This window comes from Drosophila montana, unplaced genomic scaffold (genome assembly GCF_035044405.1).
Source record: "Drosophila montana isolate Dmon_TW-CO22-7 unplaced genomic scaffold, ASM3504440v1 contig_1505_1, whole genome shotgun sequence".
Lineage (NCBI taxonomy): Eukaryota > Metazoa > Arthropoda > Insecta > Diptera > Drosophilidae > Drosophila > Drosophila montana.
In genome coordinates, this window is record NW_026996452.1 from 4,358,956 (window position 1) to 4,379,378 (window position 20,423).

The window sequence follows — 20,423 nt, forward strand, 5'->3', positions numbered from 1 at the left end:
AACATATTCCAGAGGAAAAAATTCAATTTAAAAAAATCAAAAAGGCAAATGGAAATAAATCAAAATAATTGCAAGATACATTTTGATTAAATCCGACTAAATTTGTTTTTATAAAATATATTTTGCTACAATTTTATTAAATACAAAAATTACACCGATCTAAAATAAATTTTTAAAAATTGTTTAAAAATATATTCAATTAAAATTCTTTCATTGTTGATTATAACATAATCAAGTATTTAAAGAATGAACAGGTCTTCTCCTCAATCGGTTACAAAGCTTGTAATAAACTGATGAAACCCTGTAAAATGTTAAATTATTGGCTCGTATTTTCGACTCTGAGCGCTTTAACCGAAACAACAACATTTTGTAATTTGTTTGTGCTACACGTTCTATGTGGTAACTTGAAGAGTCGTTTTGTCTGGCTTAAATACAAAACACAGGCCCCATCGGGCCCCGTCGCCCCAACGCGCCTGACATTGATTATAATTAACAACTTACACGTGCTTCACATTCACTAAGCTGCGTGACCTACACCAAAAATTCCACATAGTTCGTGTGAGTTACAGAATTTCTGTCGTTTATTTGCTTGTAATATTTTAATTATTATTAACAGTTGCTTTGTAAATTGCTTGAAATGTATTTAAATGTTGCCGCAATGGCGCCGACGCCACAGCGGAGCATCTTTTAGGCGCTGATTGAATTACAGATTTTGTTTAAAAGCTGCCGCCTGAAAGTATGCTGCAATTTTTTCGAGCTTTCTAGTAAATGTAGTAAGAGGTTTTTAAATGCAGGTTGCAGCATTTGTATGTTTATTTTACTCATGACAGCTAATTGCTGTACAATTTATGGGCAAAGAAAAACATTTTTTAAATATTACGATTTAGCTTTTAATTGAGTTGAGTAGGATATCGGTTTGTACTCTTTGAATGTAAACTACAAACTCTGCCAAAACTTAAGATTTAAGTAAAATATTTCCAAGATATATATGTAATCTATGCAGACAGCGATCTATGAGGAGAGCCAATGCAAAGGGCTAGTTTAGTTAAAGCCTTTACCCAGAGCCATCTGACCCCTCATGAAGTCAAGTTAAACATTCGCGCCTTTTGCCTGAACTATGAAAAAACCTTCTGAATTCTTAAAATCCCAGACAATAGTTTGATTTTTTTCTTTCTTTTTACATATTTCACGTGTGTGGGCGAAGCGGAAGATGGGTGAAACCAACACAAACGTGCAGCCAAAACACCAACAAAACAACATACATACATGCACCATTTCGCTGTGGCGCCGCTGCCGGAGGCACGAGGACGACGCATGTTGCCCATGTGCCATATTCGAGGCACGGAATGGCTGGGCAAAAGTCACGCGAGATTGTTGAACTCTCTGCAAATTATGATTGTGGGGGTTAGCAATTGCTATCCCTAAAGGGGGGCGTGGCGGGTGTACTTTTGATTTGATTTTGAAAAATTCATAAGTACAATGTTGAGACTTCGTCCCTCCCCCTCCAACTGGGCAACTGTCACGCTGTTTGCTGTCCGACAGCTGGCATTCACTCGGTCTTCTTATCATTTGGGTGGGACGTTCGGGACGTGTGTACGGATGGGGTGCATAACATTTAATTAGGAAGTGTTTGCCATAGAACTCATATTGTGTATTTGTGAGTATTTAAAGCGATTTTCAGAAGGAAACTTCTGATATATTTGGAATTTTGCTTGTCACAATTCGCATTAATTCTGCCTACTTAGGCTTAACGATTTTTGAAAGATTTAATCCATGTGGTTTATATGGCTGTGCATTTTTTGAGAAATACTTTATGGGATCTTTTGATGGAATCATTTTATAATTAACTAATTGTCTTGGTATTTAAAAATGTATTTGTTCAGTCCTGGAATTGCCTTACAAATATCTCAAGACGACTTATCCAGAAAAACAGTTTTTGCTCTAGTTAAACGAATTTAGTCAGTTTTAAAAAAGTTAAAAAATATCCAGTAAAGTTCTGCTGAAAATGTAATTTCATAGGAATGAGCTTGCCTTTATTTCCATCAGATTATTCAGAAAGCGAACTATTGAGTACAATATGGTTTAACTCAATCATTTCTATGCATAAATGAATAAGATTTTGTGTTAAATTTATTTTTTGAATTTGAATTTGCATTAAATTCAACTGAAAATATAATTTCCATTCTAGTTGAGAATATTCGAAAAAAAAACTGACGGGCAAAGTGCAAAGTTCATATAATTTTCATTCAATTCTGTACACAAAACCATAAAAATCATTTGGTCGGGACAAATAATTTCAAAGAAAGGGGAATTTGGATCTGTGATGCATAAACAGATGGCATAGATCAGGTAAAAAAAAAAAAAGACATAAAATAAAACCCAAGCAGAATTTATAAAAAGCACAGCGAAGCAAATGAAGAGCTTAATTTAATTAATCAAAATCATTTAGAATTTAACAATGTGCAAACTAAAGCCACAAATAGAAGCAAATTTTCAATTGATTTAAATGAATTAAACGCAATAATAATACAAAAAAAAAACGTGCCAAAAGTGCTGAGCACGAGATCGTAAAGAGTGCAGGAGAGCGGGAGAGCGTGAGAGCGCGCGAGTAATTCTGACAGCGCTTGATCAAGTTTTGTTGCGCTCTTGCAAAAGCTTCGCGAGCGACAGCTGCACAACATATGACAGCATAAGTCACGAGAGCTTATGTTTTAAGCAGCCGGCGGTTTTTATTTTTGCGGCGAGCATTGCCCAAGGTCACACATTTATCGTATAAGTGTATGAGAACAATGTGAGCGGCAGGTAGGGGTTGCTACCCCGGCGGGCGGACGAAATAACATTACTTTTATTAAGTTTAATCAACTTTGATTTGAGGCAGAGCGCGCGCATTGCGTGCGAATACAATATAAGGAGAGATTTTGCGATTAAGCGTGTTCCTCGGTTGCGTGCAGCCGACTAAGCAACGTTTACTAACGGCAACTGGCAATAACTACCTATAATTGCTTGGTCCGAGCAATCGGCTGACCCCATTTTGAAAATTAATACGTTCAAAAGCGCAGCACAGCGAAAGCTTAAGCGGAAGCTTTAAGCGTGGCAAAAGTTCGCGTGTGGCAACAACAGCAACAGGAGCTCATGGCCTAGTCCCTCAGTCAGCTGTTAAATCCTTCTTCGTGTGTGTGTGCACACTTGATTTGTTTACATTGCGCAAAAAGCTTGCGGCGCGTGCAGCTCCACAGCAAGCATAAAAAGCACATTCATGATATATGTACACATACATATGACTTCATTTTCACCAAATAATAAACCACTTTTGAGGTTAGACAGCATATCTTGAAAATCTTTGTAACGGCAAAATAAATATGATATTTGTACAACAGAAAAGCCTTAGATAAGATATAAAGTTGAATTTCAGGCATGTCATGGCAAGGTTGGCCGAAATAATTGATATAATTATGCCTTATAGCTATGAACTTTGCTCTAACGCATTTCAAAACGCCACATTGAGTTCCCGCGACTGGTATTCCCTGTAAAAGACATGATTCATTCGCGACCGGAATAACTGACGCCCAGTTGAGCAAACGTCGCCTTATCGATATGATTTATACATGTACATACATATGTATTTTTTTATGATTTTTTTCAGAAAGATTACAATGCGTGTCAGCAAATAAGCGAAATCACAGTTTGCAAAATCATTTTTCGGAGCACTTGACGTATGCATATACAGTAACAACAAAAAAATACTCATTAACATTTATCAATATTGATAAGGCGAGTACAATATGGCCCATTGATTGAGGCTTAACGATATCGTAATAGTGAATCATATATGATTCAATAGTAAATTACCTTTGCCACATGAAGCTGTAAGCCTATGCACCATCTGTTGTGATAAGATAAACACAGGATATAAGGGCTCGTGAGAGAAAGCTCAGCTCTAAATGCTTAATACTCAATGGGGAAGTCCCAAACGTTGATTATACCTAGCTACATGCTTAGTTTTGGCGCGCCATCTCTCTCTCTCTCTCTCTCTCTCGCTCTAGTTCGCTGTCTCTCTCTTAGCCCATGCATGGATTACAGCATGACTTTTAGTTCGCTTTAAAGCACCAAAGCGTCCACGCATAACAACAAGAACAGGTACTGAGATAATCAAGAAGAAGCATAAGCACGCACAGCAACAACCACAACAACAACAACAACACCAAGAGCAAGCAAGTCAGCAGCAGCTCGTTTCGCACACTCTTTATGCTCGACGGAGAGCTTTCGCATATGCCTTGTGCTTAGAACTTTAGCGTGGTGCTTTACCGTCGTCGTGTGCTTGCAAAACAGTTGATGAGCTGCCTTCAAGCCAAACGGACGTAGCACAAAGTGTAACTAAAGAGGCTAGATAGAAGCAACAGCTAGCTAATACAATATCAACAACAACAACAAAAGCCACAATAGCAACAAAAACAACAATAATACAATATAAACTAAACTATAATAGAATTTATTTAAATTCACGCTGCCTGGCAACAACAACGACAACAACAACAACAGCAACAGCAAAAATAACAACAACAGTTTTCGTGTAGTTCTCATTTCGCTTGAAAGCAAAAGTTATGTGATAAGCAAAAGATTCGGTGTGTGCGTGTGTGTGCTTTTTTCGCAGTGACAATATCCTGCGTGTGCTTGTGCGCGTGTGCTTATAGCTGCGCAGGACGTGCCAGCCGAAAGCTGCTTATCAGTGTAGTAGCTGTTGCTGCAGCAGCCTATCTTGTTTTTGGCAATCAGGCACAAGGTCAACAGCCCAACAGCTGGCGAAGGACCTAACAAAAACAAACAAACCACACAAAAGAAAAACACAACAAATCTTTTTGATAACAATCATTTTTATGGTGAAATTAAAACATAAATATAATAAAAAAAAGTATTTATTGATTTTTATATAAAAATATATATATACAATATATATATATTCTAAAAGCAAGAAAAACAAATTTTTAATAACAATTACATTTGACGAAGTCGCAGAAACTACAACAAAAAAATACACAACAAAATGTCTTCCATGGCTGCATTTGATCAAATCAAAATTGGACTCAAGTAAGCACGACAATAAAGCCCTATATATTTATATATATAGTTTAATGTATAAATAATAATAAATTATAGCTAAATGTACTTTGCGGAAAAATCTTGTACAGCTTGCAGCGATTTATTTGAATTGCATTTTGCCCAGCAGCTGATTAAAGTCGAGCTGATTCAGTTTGTATAGATCATTTAATCGATAGTCTCAGCTAGTCTGTTTTGGCATTTAATTAATGTCTAGTACTTGCCGTAATTTATAGACTTTAATGCACCTTAACTGTTTATTATGGTTGCCTTTTACAGTCAGTTGAATGACATCAGCGAATTGTGTCATCTATAAGAAACAATAAGATTTTACATATGGATAAAATATTCCAGAGTGTAAATGACAATGTTGCTTGTACAAAAGTTACCCTATACACAGTCTGCAGTGCAGAGTTAAAAAAGTTAACCACAAAAAACTTAAAGAAAATCGATATAATTCGTAGTTGCTGATAAATAATGTAGAAGTCTAATTGGGAATTGTTTTATATATGGAATTTGCCAGGATTAACGATAGTTCTTACAAAAAGTTACATCTTCTTATTATTCAAGGCTTACATACCAAGTTTATAGTCCTTAGCTCTTATAGACTCAGAGTTCGCCGAGATAAATATTATAAACAAACTATTTTGAATATAACCCCTTACATATTACAGGGTATTAAAAAGCTACCTACAGTCTACTAACCAAACAAGAGATATAATATATGCATCTAAAGTTTAATTTCAATAAAATGTCAAGAGAAATCAGCTTAATGAAAGCACTTATATACATATATATATGTGTATATATCTCTCAACTTATAGGTAGCGCCGTATATTGTATATATAGACACATATTTGCCCAGATAAGCGAGGCAAATATAACTCGAGCAAATCCCGTTGATCAAATATTTATATAGCTAACAAAAGCGCTTTTGTCTGCGCGGGCGTTTGTTAATTAAACGAATTTTTAAAGCAAATTGCAGCAATTTGTGTGTTGTTTGCCCCCAAGTCCTTTGGCGACTAAGGACCAAGCACACGTCGCCAGCCCAGTGCAAATGAGTTACATTGTGTGTGTCAGGCCTTAACGGCAATATGTTGACGCCAGGACCAACAATTTTCTGACAGCTCCTGCTAACTTCCGTCCATATTGTGCGCCATGCTCTACGCACGGTTCGCCCCGTTCCATTGATTCCCGGGCACTCTGTAATTTGTCTGCATAACGAGTAAACATAAACACGGCGAATGACAGCGCCAAGCGCACAGTGTCATTAGAGACGCCCATTGTCATTTTTTGGCCTTTTTTTTTCTTTGTTCTCTGTCTGTCTCTGTCGGCACTTAAACTACGCAAATAATTAGGTAGAGAACGGCTCTCAAAGCGTCCCGCGGCTGTGACATTAAAAAAAAAAAACAAAAAACAAAATGAGTGTGATCTAATTGAGCGTGTTTGACAAGCAGATACCCTGTACTCAGCTGTGCCCGGTTGGAGCGTACTTTCGAAGTGCCTTCTATGCGATTTTCACTTTAACCCATGAATAATGTATTCTTTAATAACTTCAACGTTCAATTTTCGTTTTACATACAATCTTTTGCACTTAAAGATATCATTGAAATGCGTGTATATAGCAAAAATATTATAAACTGGACAAAGATATTTGATCATTTCGTTATCGATTACATTTGTTCGAGTTATCGATTGTTTATTATATAATTAAAATGTAGTTTGCTTTTGAGTCTAATGAAGTTAGTTAACAATACATACTTCCTACTCAGATATCCCACTAATATATAATATAACGCCATCAACCCCTTTCCTTGGGTATAGGGTATGAGAAAACTATAGAAACAGCAACCTATTTATGTAAATTTTGCCTATTGTACAAAAACTCAAGCTGAGTCATTTGTGTCATAGCGAAATGTTTGAGAGAACGGGCAAAGAGATTGTGCCATGAGATCAGCAGCAGAGCAACAGGTTTGCTTGCCAAACCATAAAAGCAACTAATTTGATAATGTTGCTGCCTACATCAAATGGGCAAGTTCTGGCGTGTGGAGCTCCATAACCCGTAAGCTCTATTAAAAGCGAAACCCTAAATACCCTTTTAGTTCTCGCATAGCACAACACAGAAGTTCTACATTGTGAAGCCTCACTGTATGCCCTAAGGAGCGGACACATAACTGTAGTAGGCTTGGTAATAATTAATAATTGCTCATTTCTGGAGGGGACTCACAAAAGCTCACAGAAATTGAATTTGAGCTTTCTCGCTCGCTTGAAATCATCAAACTATTTTTGTACCAATAGAGTGGACCAAAAGAGCTCGTCAATTTGTAACTCGCTTGGAATTCCCAAAGAGTTTTGGCAGCTACAGCCATTTGTAGTTAAAGGTACCTCACATAATCGATTGCAATGATATTACAATCAACTGTTTCATTGATAGAAAGCCCTTAATTGCCATTTTCAGTTTGCATATTTATAGAGAAATTTATTAATTTTCATTTTAATAGCCTATTTTTTTTTTGGTTTGTGTTTTTAATAAGCTGTATTTGCATGGGAGACATTTTTAGCAAAATATATATAAATTCATGTTTTAATTAAGCCATTTTTTTTCATTCCATTTTTACTTTGTGGCCATGTGCAACATTTCGATGCAACTTGCGGCCAGCCGTATTTTATTTCGCGGAACAATTTGCATATTCATTGTTTGGCTGTGATTTATTCCATGGCATTTGAGCCGGGCAACCGGGCAACCGGGCAACCCACTCGTCATTTATATTCATAAAGCATTTAATAAATTCTCGATAAAGTTCAGCAGTAAAACTTCAAATTGTCAATTTATTTGCTACGCAATATTGACGTATTTTTAGCCATTGTTTAATTTGATCAATTGCTCTCGTAATTGAATAAAACATATATATTTATCGTATATATCTGGCTATACATCACTTACGCCCATTAACCTTCATCTTTGTTGCATTTCTCACACGATTCTCGGCGCACGTGTGGCATTTGACCAAATTGAATTAAACATTTTGCAGCTCAGCAATTAAACTGATCAAAAATTGGCCTTCGTCAAACAAAATTTGATGCAACGCAAAGCATTGCGCTGTGCGCGTCTCTTTGTAGTCTGCTAATTTCATTGCTTCAATATCATTTTTTTGTTTTCTTTTCTGATTTTATTCATTCTAAACGTTAAATAAACACAAATTTCCTCATATTTGCGCTGGGTGCCAAATATTGTATCTGTTGTCTTTTCTCATTTCGGGAGCTATTCGACATTGCTCATACGCCGCGTGTTGCGTTCCGCAGCAACACTTTTCGTGCATTTGTCGCTGTCGCTCTTGCTCAGCTCGAGCTGGTCGCCCACACTACTCAGCCACACACACACACACACACACACACATACACAGCTTTACACATCTGTATCTGTCTATACACATGTATCTGTGAGCTCGTCAATTTCATTTAATTTTGTCGCGTTTTGTATGTCTCTTTTTCCGTGAGTCTTTTATGGCGAGCAAAAAATTAGTTGCCACAGCAGCAACGGCAGCATTTTATATAAGCCTATTATGTGTGTGTATAATAATCTCTTTTCTATTGAATTGTATATATATGTGTGTGTATATATGCGTATATTTAAGAGGCTATTTCTTTGGCTAACACGTGAATTAATATGAAGGAAACATAAAACCATAAATTAAAACTTAGAAATTGTTATTTGAATTGCATTTTCAAATATTTAATTAATTAATAAAAGCAACACAAAATCCAATTGCACACAATTTTGATTTATTTAATATTTACAAAATTGAATCAGCAACAAACATTAAACAAACACAATTAAACAATTAGAAATCAAATAATTGTTTCAATATTAGTTTTAATTTCAACTAGCTTGCCTTAGGGCCTATAATTTATATAAAATATATGTATTTAATATAATATTGACAAAGTGCAGATCTATTAAGCTAAATTGTAGCTATTTTTTGGCTAGCTTTATGTGCATTGCGGCTGCCTTTTCATATTAATTGGATTGTGAAACATTATATAAAATAAAATAATTCAATTAAACCTTTGTCCTCAATATTTGTTTTAACCAAGTGCCGTGAAATTGCCGTTAGTCATATACTAAATATTTAGGCGGTAGACACTCCTTGACCTCCTTGGCTGACATCAGAGTTGGAAAAAAAAATCCGAGCGAGCAAGTAACGCTTACCTTGTGTTTTAGTTTTATCCTTGCGCCACTTGCGAGCTTTTATTCCATAGGGGCAGCAGGGGCTGTGTGCCTGCGATTCATTCATAAGCAGCGCCAGGCGAAAAAAGCTCGCGCGTGTAAGCTTTCGCCTTGGCTGCCTTGCGTGTCAAGGTCAACAGGACCTCTGCCGCTGACAGAGTGCTTATGAGCAGCAGAATGGACACAAGCTAAAAACTAAACAAATAGTGTCCAAAGTTTTTCCTTGTTACGGAAATTATGCGACTGCGCTGATGTGGGTTCGCTTTTTACTTTTTTATATACAAATTTTGCTGCCGGTCTGATATTTTTTGTTGTGATGATGATTATAGCGTGATTTTTAATGGTACTCGGCTTTTGACGAGTTTGCCTTTTGCTGTTTAGCTTGTCGGCGCACATGCCTGATAAGTGAGGTGTGCGGCGGGCTGATGAATGGATGTGGCCTGACAGCCAGCCGACTGACTCGTCAGAGTATGGACAATTAATGCAATTATTACGACATATTCTGTTGCATGACGGCGCTTATCACTAGGGGCCAGACAGTGAGAAAGTCAGAGATAGAGAGTGCCAGAGATTACAACGATTTTATTTGTTACAGTTGCTGTTAGAACTAGCGAGCAAAGGTGCTATTGTCTGTGCTGTTCAGGTTCAATGTGGTTCAATGACACAAGCTGAAATTACTCACTTAAGCATGGGAACAAAATTAACAATGAAAGCAACTGTTCAGACTGAGAGTCAACCACGGCAACTTAATGTGCACTTGAACTTTTTAATGGTTCCGTGAGATTAGTTCAAAGTGACACTTAAGTCGAAGTACTATAGAAAACTCTTCACAGTTAGCAAAGTCGAGCTTTAAGATTTGATTGAATTTATTTGCGTGTACTTGTGGAGCTTTAGGCCTTATTAAGTGAATTGACTGCGCCTATTTGTGCTTTCAAGCTGGTTCTACTCTAAAATTGTTGTGTCAAATACAATTGATATTGCTTAAAGCTTCTAGTTGTGCTTTAATTGCTTTTTGAAAATATGTTGTAAGCAGCTTAACTTTGATTTTGACTATTTCAATGCTACTAGTCCTTTCAACTACAAGTAGTTAATCCCATTTAAAACAATTCCGAATTTCCGAATTTCCATGTGTACTTTAAATCGATTATTGCACAATTTTGTAACAAACTGCAACCAGAATAAAAATATATACTAAAGCAATTTTGAATATCTACGTTCCGTTGTCCTCGCTTCGCCCTGCTCGATTACTACTTTTTGCGCTGATCTCCTTGGGATAAAATGATGGCAATGCGTATGAATATATTCAGGGCGTCCATATAAATGGCAAGTGCATTGTTGATTGGATCGTAGCGGACATATCCGTGCTCCGGATAGCTTTCAGCTGCCTTAACAATGCGCTGCGTGTCGTGAAGCAGGAAAGCGCTAAACAGGATCAGGCCGCCGTATAGGGATATGGAGGCCAGGCCGGCGCCGAGAGCTGTGGTCGGCGGCAGCCACATGGATGCCAGCGATGAGGCAAAAATGACGCCCAGGCCAATGGCCAAGGGGCCACCGATATGCAGGAATCTGTCGCTGGGCGCACATGCGGCCACCGTGGAGAGAGCGCCCACAATGCCGCCCGTGTAGAGCAGAGCTCGCACCAATATCGGACCACCCAGAAAGCACATGGGCGCCACAACAGCTCCCATGACGGCGCAATGCAATGCCCAGGCCAATTGTTTCATGCCCAGGCCCGGCTCATATTCCAGCGCTTGCGTCAATGCGCCCGTGCCCATGACCAGACCCATTGTCACCAGTGTAGCCATCCAGCCGCTGCGCATGATCAGCTGCAACAGCTGCTCCGATTGAAAGACAGTGGCTGCCGATGCCGCCGTGACGGCACAGGAGGCGCCGAAGTAGGCATAGGTGGCGTGTATGCGATCTCTTACGTACTGCGGCCACATGACCGAATGATCGTAGATGCTCGGCTGATTGGCCAGGCCTAGGCCGTAATAGCAGAGCCCGACGAGACCCATGAGTGCCGCGCCCGCCGCTGCGCCCTTGCCCATGGAGTAGGCGTTCTCGCTGGGCGGACCCATCATGCGCTCCTTGAGCGTCGGTCCCTTTGTGCGCTGCTCCAAGTGGGATCGATTGCGATTATCCGGCTCCTCGGAAAAGTTACGCCTCATATTCGGACGCATTGCTTGCAGCAGCGATTTCTGTTGCTTGGCTGGCGCAACTCTCATTGGGCTGGGTCTGCCTCTGGGCGCCTGCAGCGTTGACTTCCATAGTCCTTGGCCGCCGTTGATGGGCGCCTTGGACAGCAGCCGTGTCGAACGCGCTGGCAGGACATGCGCCAAACGTGCCAAAAGCATTTCAATAGGATTTTGAATATAGATATCGCTTTGTTCGCTTTAAGAATTTCCCTGAATTTATATTTTTTCGATTTAAATCACAATGTACCTATTGGCCGGCTGTCGAAAATTGTTTTCAAATATTTGTTTTTTGAAGAGAGAGTCAAATGTGAAATGCTCAATCTAGCTGTGGGATTAAAAAAAATAAAAAAATAAATAAATATATATCTCTGATGACTGACTGATTTTCTGATTTTTTGGCGAAGTTTTAAGTTGTGTCCGACTTGTGTCAAACTTATTTTCAAAGCTCTACATAAGAACTTAATAAATACGTATTTCAGCGATTTGGGAAATTCCACCCGCAACAGTGGTAAATTGGCGGAAAACGTTTGTATGAAAGTTGTTTGTTAACCGTCCGATCAGTTTCAAAATCATTTTCAAAGCTTTTTGAGAACATTTATTTTATAACATACGTGCCACGGAAGTACATATATATATGTTATTTATGCATGTATCTAAAGTATATACCAAATACTTCTTACAATATTTATTTACAAATTAACCAAATATCATTATTAAATATTAATATATAAAATTTGAATCAACTTAAGATTTATGTGCTAAATGCATGGAAAATGTAATTTAGTTTTTATTTATAATATGTTCTTTTGTATCAGGGTAATTTTAAAATACTGAAAAATTAAGCATATCTTTTGCAGGCCGAAGATTTAATACCCTTTTGCAGATATGTGAGAGTAGTGAAGCTCGTAATTGCTGTGTTTGATGAAAATATCTATGCCCTATTGTATAATATATATGCCCTATTAGAATCTACTTTTCGACTGATCTTATTTTACCTTTCCAATGGCCGCCTTTTTTTTTTTAATTTCATTATATGTTTTATTTTTGCGCTTCTTATCGCTACCAAACAAATAACTAAGGAAATGCTGTATATACTATTATGTAACTTATATGATATTTACAACGAAGCTATTTACAATGATGGGGAAGGAGATGTTTAAGTAATACGCCTCGTAGGTAGATCTTTTGTTTTGTAACCTTCGGAGGCGCCTCTCTCTGATGGGATCAGCCAGGTCGGGTTTAAATCTATATAGCTATAGCTATACCATAAAGTGGCCCGATGTTGTTTTCCATATATATGAGTTTTAAGTTCAGAATTTGTGCCAAAGTTTATATGAAAAAGGTTTCCATACCAGTACCTACTTTTCGGACCTATGCAAAGATTCAAGATGATAGCTCTGAAACTGAGAGAGATTAGTTCGCATAGAAACAGACGGACGGACGGAAGGACGGACGGACAGACGGCTATGGCTATATCAACTCGGCAGTTGATGCTAATCTAGAATATGTACACTTTATGGGGTCGGAACTACAAAGCTATTAAATTAATACAAATTTGAAAACTAACTAGAAAAAAACTTTATTTATAATTGTATTTTCAGATAGTTATCAAAAGAAAAATACAAATTCTATTTAATATATATCATAAACGACCAACTTCCAGCTATAAGCAACGTTTTCCACTAATTTAAATAAATTATATTTGTCCCTCATAATGCGACAATCTCTTGGGGCTCTTTATTCGATTTGACTGCAAACTAGTTTCAGTTGACCAAGTCGGAAATTCCTTCAAGTTTTTGGCAAATGTCAGCAATTGTGTGATACAAATAAACTGTTTTTGAGTGTATATATGAGCCAAAGGAATGCCAGAATTGCAGAAATCACAAATTTTGCACACACAAACAAATATTCGAGCACAAATCCGAACTCGAATATGAACTGGTCGTCCACTTGTCTGACGGTCCATGCGATGCCTTTTGCTTATTTGCCTTTTAATTGCCAGTTGTTTTTTTATTTTTCATTGCTGTCGTCAGAGAAAGAGCAACAAGACTTTGTTTATTTTTGCTTATTTGGAAATTTTATTTTCGTACGCAAAGCTCTAGAATTTTGTGCGAACACGTAAATCAGAGGCGAAATTTGAATTGAATGAAACGTACATTTTCCACATAGATCATGTCCCCTTAAGATACGTTAAAATTGGCCGAATAGAGCGCAGAATTGGCTGCATTTAATTAGCTGCACATAACAATTTGTAGAACGCACAAATTTATGGCTACGAAATATCCCCAATTTCGGGGTGTGTCCCTCGTTGCCACACGCAATGTACTTTTTTTTTATGACACGCGCCCCGTCATGAACATTTTTGATATTGACCTTTCTTTTTATGGGACGCTGCTGGGCATTCGGCTGGCTTTTCACGCAATATTTCTATGGCAAAGTTCAGGGCCAACGCTGCGATAGTCAAAAACTCACAAATCTATATATGCCATATATGATAGCCGAAAAAAAAATAACACACCAACAAAATATACAACAGCTCGACGGGCTATTAATAAGCATAAATATGACATATTTTTGCCGCTTTTGCTGACATGCGAAAAAAACTAAACTGAATAAAATAAAAAATCACGAGGAAACAACAGCAAGAAACATGCGTAGGTTTTTGTTGCTTTATAGCGCCGAATACCTAAGATTTGCTTTAAAATTATAGCACGTTTCATTTGATGGCCAAATGCAGTCAAACCTGTAAAATCCTATGTCTACAAACATTTGTAGACAAGACAGTTGAGGTGAACACATAAGATACTTCTTGTAAGCCAAAAGCTTGACTTTCAGCCAGAAGGAACAGAGAGAGAAAAGTATATTGAATTATGCGCACTTATGCGATAGCCTTGAAATCTATTAATAAAAGATTTGTAGTATTTGGTATAAATATTTAGATATATATTGCAAGAGTTGAAAATATTGTCAACTATTTCTAAATATTGTCTATAATGTCTATTGATCATTTCATAACCTTGTAGAGTGTATTAGAGTGTGTATGAAATGTGTTACGCATGGAAGGAGACATCTCCGACTCCATAAAGCATATATATATTCCAGATCAGCATCAACATCCTAGTTAATATAGCCAAGTCCGACTGTCCGTCTTTGCTGTTGCAGGCAGTTCATCAGTCGGAACTGGCCGGATCGGACCACTATATATCGTATAGCTGACTTAGGGACGATCGGTCGCAAAGTAGGTTTCGGTATGGAAAACTTTTGTATTTATAAAGATATCGTGAATTATTTGTTCCACTGTGCTCTTCATATATATGCAAATTCTTTTCAACATCAGACAACTATATCATAAAGCTGCGATCATATGGGAACGGTCGGTCGAAGAGTAGGTTCTTGTACGGCAATATATTATGGTTTCCAAGATATTAACATCATATTCAGCATTTGCGAGCAAACGTCTAGAAAGAGCATCAAATCTTCTGCATGCCGCAATTCACTTTCCATTTATTTAATTTTTATTTTACTTAAATTAAATTTACACGTGATGCTATACAATAAAAAAAAAAAAAATAGTTCTTTGATCTCATGATTTGGAATTTATTAGTTAGTTAATTTCACGGCTTGAAGTTTTTCAAATACGAAATTAAATATTTTTTAAAAAGTATGTAACAATAAATTAAGAATTGCAGAAGATGTGTAGTTGCCACTTAAAAGATAATGAAAAATAAATAAATTTACATTGAAAATATTTGAAAACATATTTTTTTGATAATATTTTAATATATCCACATGCCCAGACTTATTGTTAAATGTAAAATTTTTATGGCTACTTTAGGCCAAACAAATTTGAATTGTTTATATTTTCAAATAACTAAATTCCCAGACTTTTTTTTGTACAATGTAACCTTTTTACGGCTACTTAAAGTCAAATAAAAAAGGGAAAATATTTGAAAACAAATTTTGTTGTTAATATTTTAATATAACTGCATTCCCAGACTTTTTTTTTCAATATTTTGTAATAAACTGCACCAAAAATTCAAGTGACTGAAATATATTGTTTTTAATGCATTTTATCTGAATCAAATCTGAAGAGTATGGATGAAAAACGTGCGTCTTATATTTTGTTTATCATCAAATGCAAAGCAGCAACAATTTGTTTTGGTAAGACGTTAAAATGTGAACAAACTAAAAAAAAAAGATTTATAAACAAGCAAATGGAAACACAATTTATTGTTTTTCGCTTTGTTAAGAGTCGGGCGACGCGTCTCAATTCTTGGGGCTGCGGCTGATAAATCGCAAACACCTGGCTCGCGACGCGGTGCTGATAAGGAATTGGCTTTATCACTGGCCGTGTCCATACATATACATATATGCATTAGCTGAACAAGGGAAAGACGGCCCATCAATAAAAGCATAGATACCGGAAATCACATCGATCATTTTGACTGATTAATGGCGAACGGAGTCTAAAGTACAACAGGAAAGCCCACACTTAGATAAAAGATATATACCCTGTTTTTAAAAATGCCTGATTGGAATTTGAATAAAATCTCGGAATTATATAATACAAGGCTGCAAGGCTACAGTCGTATATAAAATAGACCCTCCAAATCCAGAGTTTAATTAAATCATGGATTGTAAGGCTTATAGACTTAAGAGTTTAAGTGCTGCAGATTCATACCCTGTAAATAAAGTGCTCAATGGGGAGCATTAAGGTTTTAGACTAAAGCTAAAATGCGATAGGAACTTGAAGTCAGCCTTTTGGTATACCCTGTAAATCAAGAGTTTTCAAATAATAATTCTTCTATTCTGTAAATTGATCCCAATGTAAACTGTTAATTGCAAATCTCTAATACTTTCTCTTCACTTTCTCCCTCGCTCTTGCAGAATGGTCGACTTCAAGGTGCAACAGCGTCGTTATCGTACCAGTGAAAAGACTGTCGTCAGCACCACCTACGGCCCCATTAAGGGGGTCAAACGCAAGTCCATCTATGGCCAATCGTATTTCAGTTTCGAGCGTATACCCTTTGCCCAGCCACCCGTCGGGGAGCTGCGCTATAGGGCGCCACAGCCGCCAGAAATATGGACTGAGGTCAAGAGCTGCACATCACAGGGTCCAAAGCCGCTTCAGAAGCATTTTGTATTCGAGATGACAGACGGTTCCGAGGACTGTCTCTATCTCAATGTGTATACTAAGAATGTAAGTGAAAATGAAGCGATAAACTCACCTGTTCACAAAACTAAACCATATAATATATATGTATATAACTTTTATCGCACAGTTATATCCCACTAAACCAATGCCGGTCATGGTCTGGATCTATGGCGGCGGCTTTCAGTTTGGCGAGGCCTCACGCGAATGCTACAGTCCGGACTATTTGCTGCGCGAGGATGTGGTCGTAATATCCATTAATTATCGCCTGGGTCCACTGGGTGTGTACACAAATCGAATGCTGTATGAAATATATAAAACCTAATTGATAATTTCTTTGTGGCGTTAGGCTTCTTGTGCCTGGAGGATCCCGAGTTTGATGTGCCCGGCAATGCGGGTCTCAAGGATCAGGTCTTGGCCCTGCGCTGGGTGAAGGCCAACTGCTCGAGATTTGGCGGCGACTCGAATAATATAACAATTTTTGGTGATAGCGCGGGCAGCGCTTCAGTGCACTACATGATGATAACTGAGCAGACGCGTGGCCTCTTCCACAAGGCCATCTGCATGTCGGGGAATACCCTTTCGCCCTGGGCCGTAACGCCGCAGCGCAATTGGCCCTATCGACTGGCCGTGCAGGCGGGCTATACGGGCGAGGCAACGGAGCGTGACGTTTGGGAATTCCTGAAGAATGCCAAAGGCTCTGATATAATCAAGGCTAATGGCGAGCTATGCATCGACGAGGAGAAAAAGGAGCGCATTGGCTTCTCCTTTGGCCCCGTCATCGAACCCTACGAGACCAGCCACTGTGTGGTGCCCACCAAGCCCATCATCATGATGCGCACTGCCTGGAGCAACAGTATACCCCTCATCCTGGGCGGCGTTTCCAACGAGGGTCTGTTGCTCTACTCCGAAACCAAGTCGAATCCCAAGTGTCTCAACGAGCTCGGCGACTGTCGCTACGTCGTGCCCATGGAGCTCAATATGGATCGGGATAGCGAACTGTGCAAGGACTATGGCGAGCAGCTGCGTCAGTGCTACTATGGCGATAAGACGCCCAGTCTGGACACGCTTCACGAGTATCTGCAGGTATGTGGTAATTAGATAACAAAGATAATACATATCAGTTATCTTTGAAGTGGTTCAGATTAATTACAGTCTGGCACGTGTGCGATACTGTATTCGGATCTCAAAGAGCATCTTATCACAGATCACAGAAAGCTATCTAATGTTTATTTTTAAACAAAAAACTACTATGTGATTGATTGTGAAGTGAAGAAGACAGTTTACTCAGAATTTTGAAGTATCACATTTCTCAACCGTTTCCCAAAGGTTTTTTTGATGCTGAGTATTTTATTGTGAAATGATAACATTTGTCAAAATTGCTAATGAGAGCTCCAAAAAAGTGTTTCATGCAGGAAGCATATTTTAATCGGAGCTATATGATAAGCCGTAACGATATTGATAAGATATAGTCAAATAAAATTAAACGCAATAAAATTCTTTATTGCTGCTTCTGAGGAGAACGCCTTTTAGAAGATAGTTATTGATCGCTCTTCAGAAAATCACAAATTACGACTGATAGTGCCTATGGCAGCTATATAATATAATGATATTATCCGGCTATTCGCTATATATAGTATTTCCAGCAGCATAACCTAGTTCATATAGAACTTCCCAGCGTAAAAAGAATAATTTAATATTTGTATACCCTGAACCCATTGAAAATGGGTAAGGAGGGTATATTGTATTTGTGCAAATGTATGTAACAGGCAGAAGGAAGCATCTCCGACCCCATAAAGTATATATATTCTTGATCAGCATCAACAGCCGAGTCGATCTAGCCATGTCCGTCTGTCTGTCCGTCCGTCTGTTTGTCCGTCTTTCCGTATGTATGAACGCAAGGATCTCAGAACCTATAAGAGCTAGAGACTTGAGACTGTAGGTCCTCTTAGTCCCCGCACAGATCGAGTTTGTTTCCGATATTCGATAACTTGCCCCGTTTCCAAGTAATCGATAAAAATCGAATTTGAAATCCTGTTTTTTGGGCAATTTCGGTAAATAATATGGGCTAGAGTCACCAAACTTGACATGTAGCTTCTAGAATAGTATATATATATCATGTATCTTTCATTTTATACCTATCGCCTGTTGGTTCAGGGTATCCCCTAGTCGGGAGCTCCCGACTAGAACCTCTTACTTGTCTGTTACTGGTATTGTAACTAGATATTTAGTGAGATTGTACTGCTCTCTAAGAGATGAAAGCACATTCACTAATCTTTAACTTGTTCTCTCTGCTTTCCAGATGGTCTCGCACGAGTACTTCTGGTTCCCCATTTATCGGACAGTATTGTCGCGCTTGGAGCACGCGTCGAGCGCACCCACCTATTTGTATCGCTTCGATTTCGACTCGAAGCACTTTAATCATCTGCGGATACTCAGCTGCGGCAAGAAGGTGCGTGGCACCTGCCACGGCGACGATTTGTCGTATCTGTTTTACAATTCGCTGGCGCGCAAACTGAAGATTCATACGCGGGAATACAAGTGCATCGAGCGCTTGGTCGGCTTGTGGACACATTTTGCCGCATTTGGCAATCCCAATTATGATCCCGAGCAGTCGGAGCTGTGGGAGCCCGTGTCGGCCAGTGCAATTGAGAAGCATCAGCTGAAGTGCCTTAATATATCCGATGATCTGAAGATAATCGATGTGCCCGAGCTGCGCAAATTGATGGTCTGGGAGAGTTTCTTTAAGCGTGACGAGCTGCTGTGAACAAGGCTGTGCTGTGAGGGGATTGGGGGCCTCTACTTAGCATTAGCATTAGCTTTATGTTGAAAACAATGCAAAGCGTAGCTTTGAAGTCTAGAAAAAACCATCTATATATGTATGTGCTGTTAAGTTTGTCCAAAAACGAAATTCTATTTAAGCCTGTTCAAGTTTGATCCCAGTCTCCAATGTCTATAGATCGCTGTTAGATTCAGATGCTAATTATTATGATTGAGGTTAGTTCTAGAGAATGATATAAGTCGCAACTGAAGTACCTTTTGAAACGGCTTAACTTATCCGTACGGCCAATGAATGCGCATAAGAGAAATGTTCCTTACTTATATCAAGCATATATTTCCTTTATATATATGCAAAAGGCTGTCAAAGCGCCCTAACACTATGATTTTTCTTGTATTATATGGCGTTCGATTCTCTTCCGTGCACAAAAAAAATGAAAAACTAACTCACCCATATAATAATATTTTTTATATATTATATTATTTTTGGAATACAAAAAACAACAACTCACCTATATAATAATATTTTTTATATATATTATTATGTTTGAATATGTAAACCTTTTATAATAATCTAATTTTTGAATGTGTATTTGTTCTTTTTGTAGTATACAATTTACCAACCAGTCCAAGTTTTACATATTTAGGAATATGATTCTTGTTTACATATAATAATATATGTTTAATTATATATATATTTACATAGGACTTGAATTTGAATTTAAATGTGTCTGTTGACTCAAAAAACACCTTGAAATGTTTTTCGAAATGCACAAAAGAAATGCCAATCTGAAATCTTTGGAATTGGCTTTTTTTTTTTGTATAGATACCACATAGAGCATTCTAAGACGAGCTCGATAAATTGAATTTTCTATAAGCTTCAAATATATTGTGATGCCACAAATAAAAAACTAAGAAATTTGAAAACCCATATTTTAATAAGAAAATCAAACAAATGAAAAACAAAACCAACTGA

At 37.9% G+C, this 20,423-nt stretch overlaps 2 protein-coding genes across 2 annotated transcripts; one reads left to right on the forward strand and one right to left on the reverse strand.

Moving 5' to 3' along the window:
- Positions 1-4,331: 4,331 nt before the first annotated feature.
- On the forward strand, positions 4,332-20,388 carry alpha-Est9 (alpha-Esterase-9). Its single transcript, XM_064694385.1, has 5 exons — positions 4,332-5,085; positions 16,405-16,717; positions 16,800-16,950; positions 17,019-17,755; positions 18,972-20,388. The coding sequence occupies exons 1-5, from the start codon at positions 5,042-5,044 to the stop codon at positions 19,434-19,436; spliced, it is 1,710 nt and encodes a 569-aa protein (XP_064550455.1). The 5' UTR covers positions 4,332-5,041; the 3' UTR covers positions 19,437-20,388.
- Mics1 (Mitochondrial morphology and cristae structure 1) lies at positions 10,436-11,791 on the reverse strand. The gene has a single exon (XM_064694438.1). The coding sequence runs from the start codon at positions 11,674-11,676 to the stop codon at positions 10,570-10,572; it is 1,107 nt and encodes a 368-aa protein (XP_064550508.1). The 5' UTR covers positions 11,677-11,791; the 3' UTR covers positions 10,436-10,569.
- Positions 20,389-20,423: the final 35 nt, after the last annotated feature.

What these genes read in the sequence shown, in the direction of transcription:
- alpha-Est9 (XM_064694385.1), top strand. Translation starts at nt 5,042, where the DNA reads ATGTCTTCCATGGCTGCATTTGATCAAATCAAAATTGGACTCAA. An exon ending in CAAATCAAAATTGGACTCAA is followed by an intron (nt 5,086 to 16,404) that starts GTAAGCACGACA and finishes TCGCTCTTGCAG; the next exon opens with AATGGTCGACTTCAAGGTGC. An exon ending in CGCTTCACGAGTATCTGCAG is followed by an intron (nt 17,756 to 18,971) that starts GTATGTGGTAAT and finishes TCTGCTTTCCAG; the next exon opens with ATGGTCTCGCACGAGTACTT.
- Mics1 (XM_064694438.1), bottom strand. Translation starts at nt 11,676, where the DNA reads ATGCTTTTGGCACGTTTGGCGCATGTCCTGCCAGCGCGTTCGACACGG.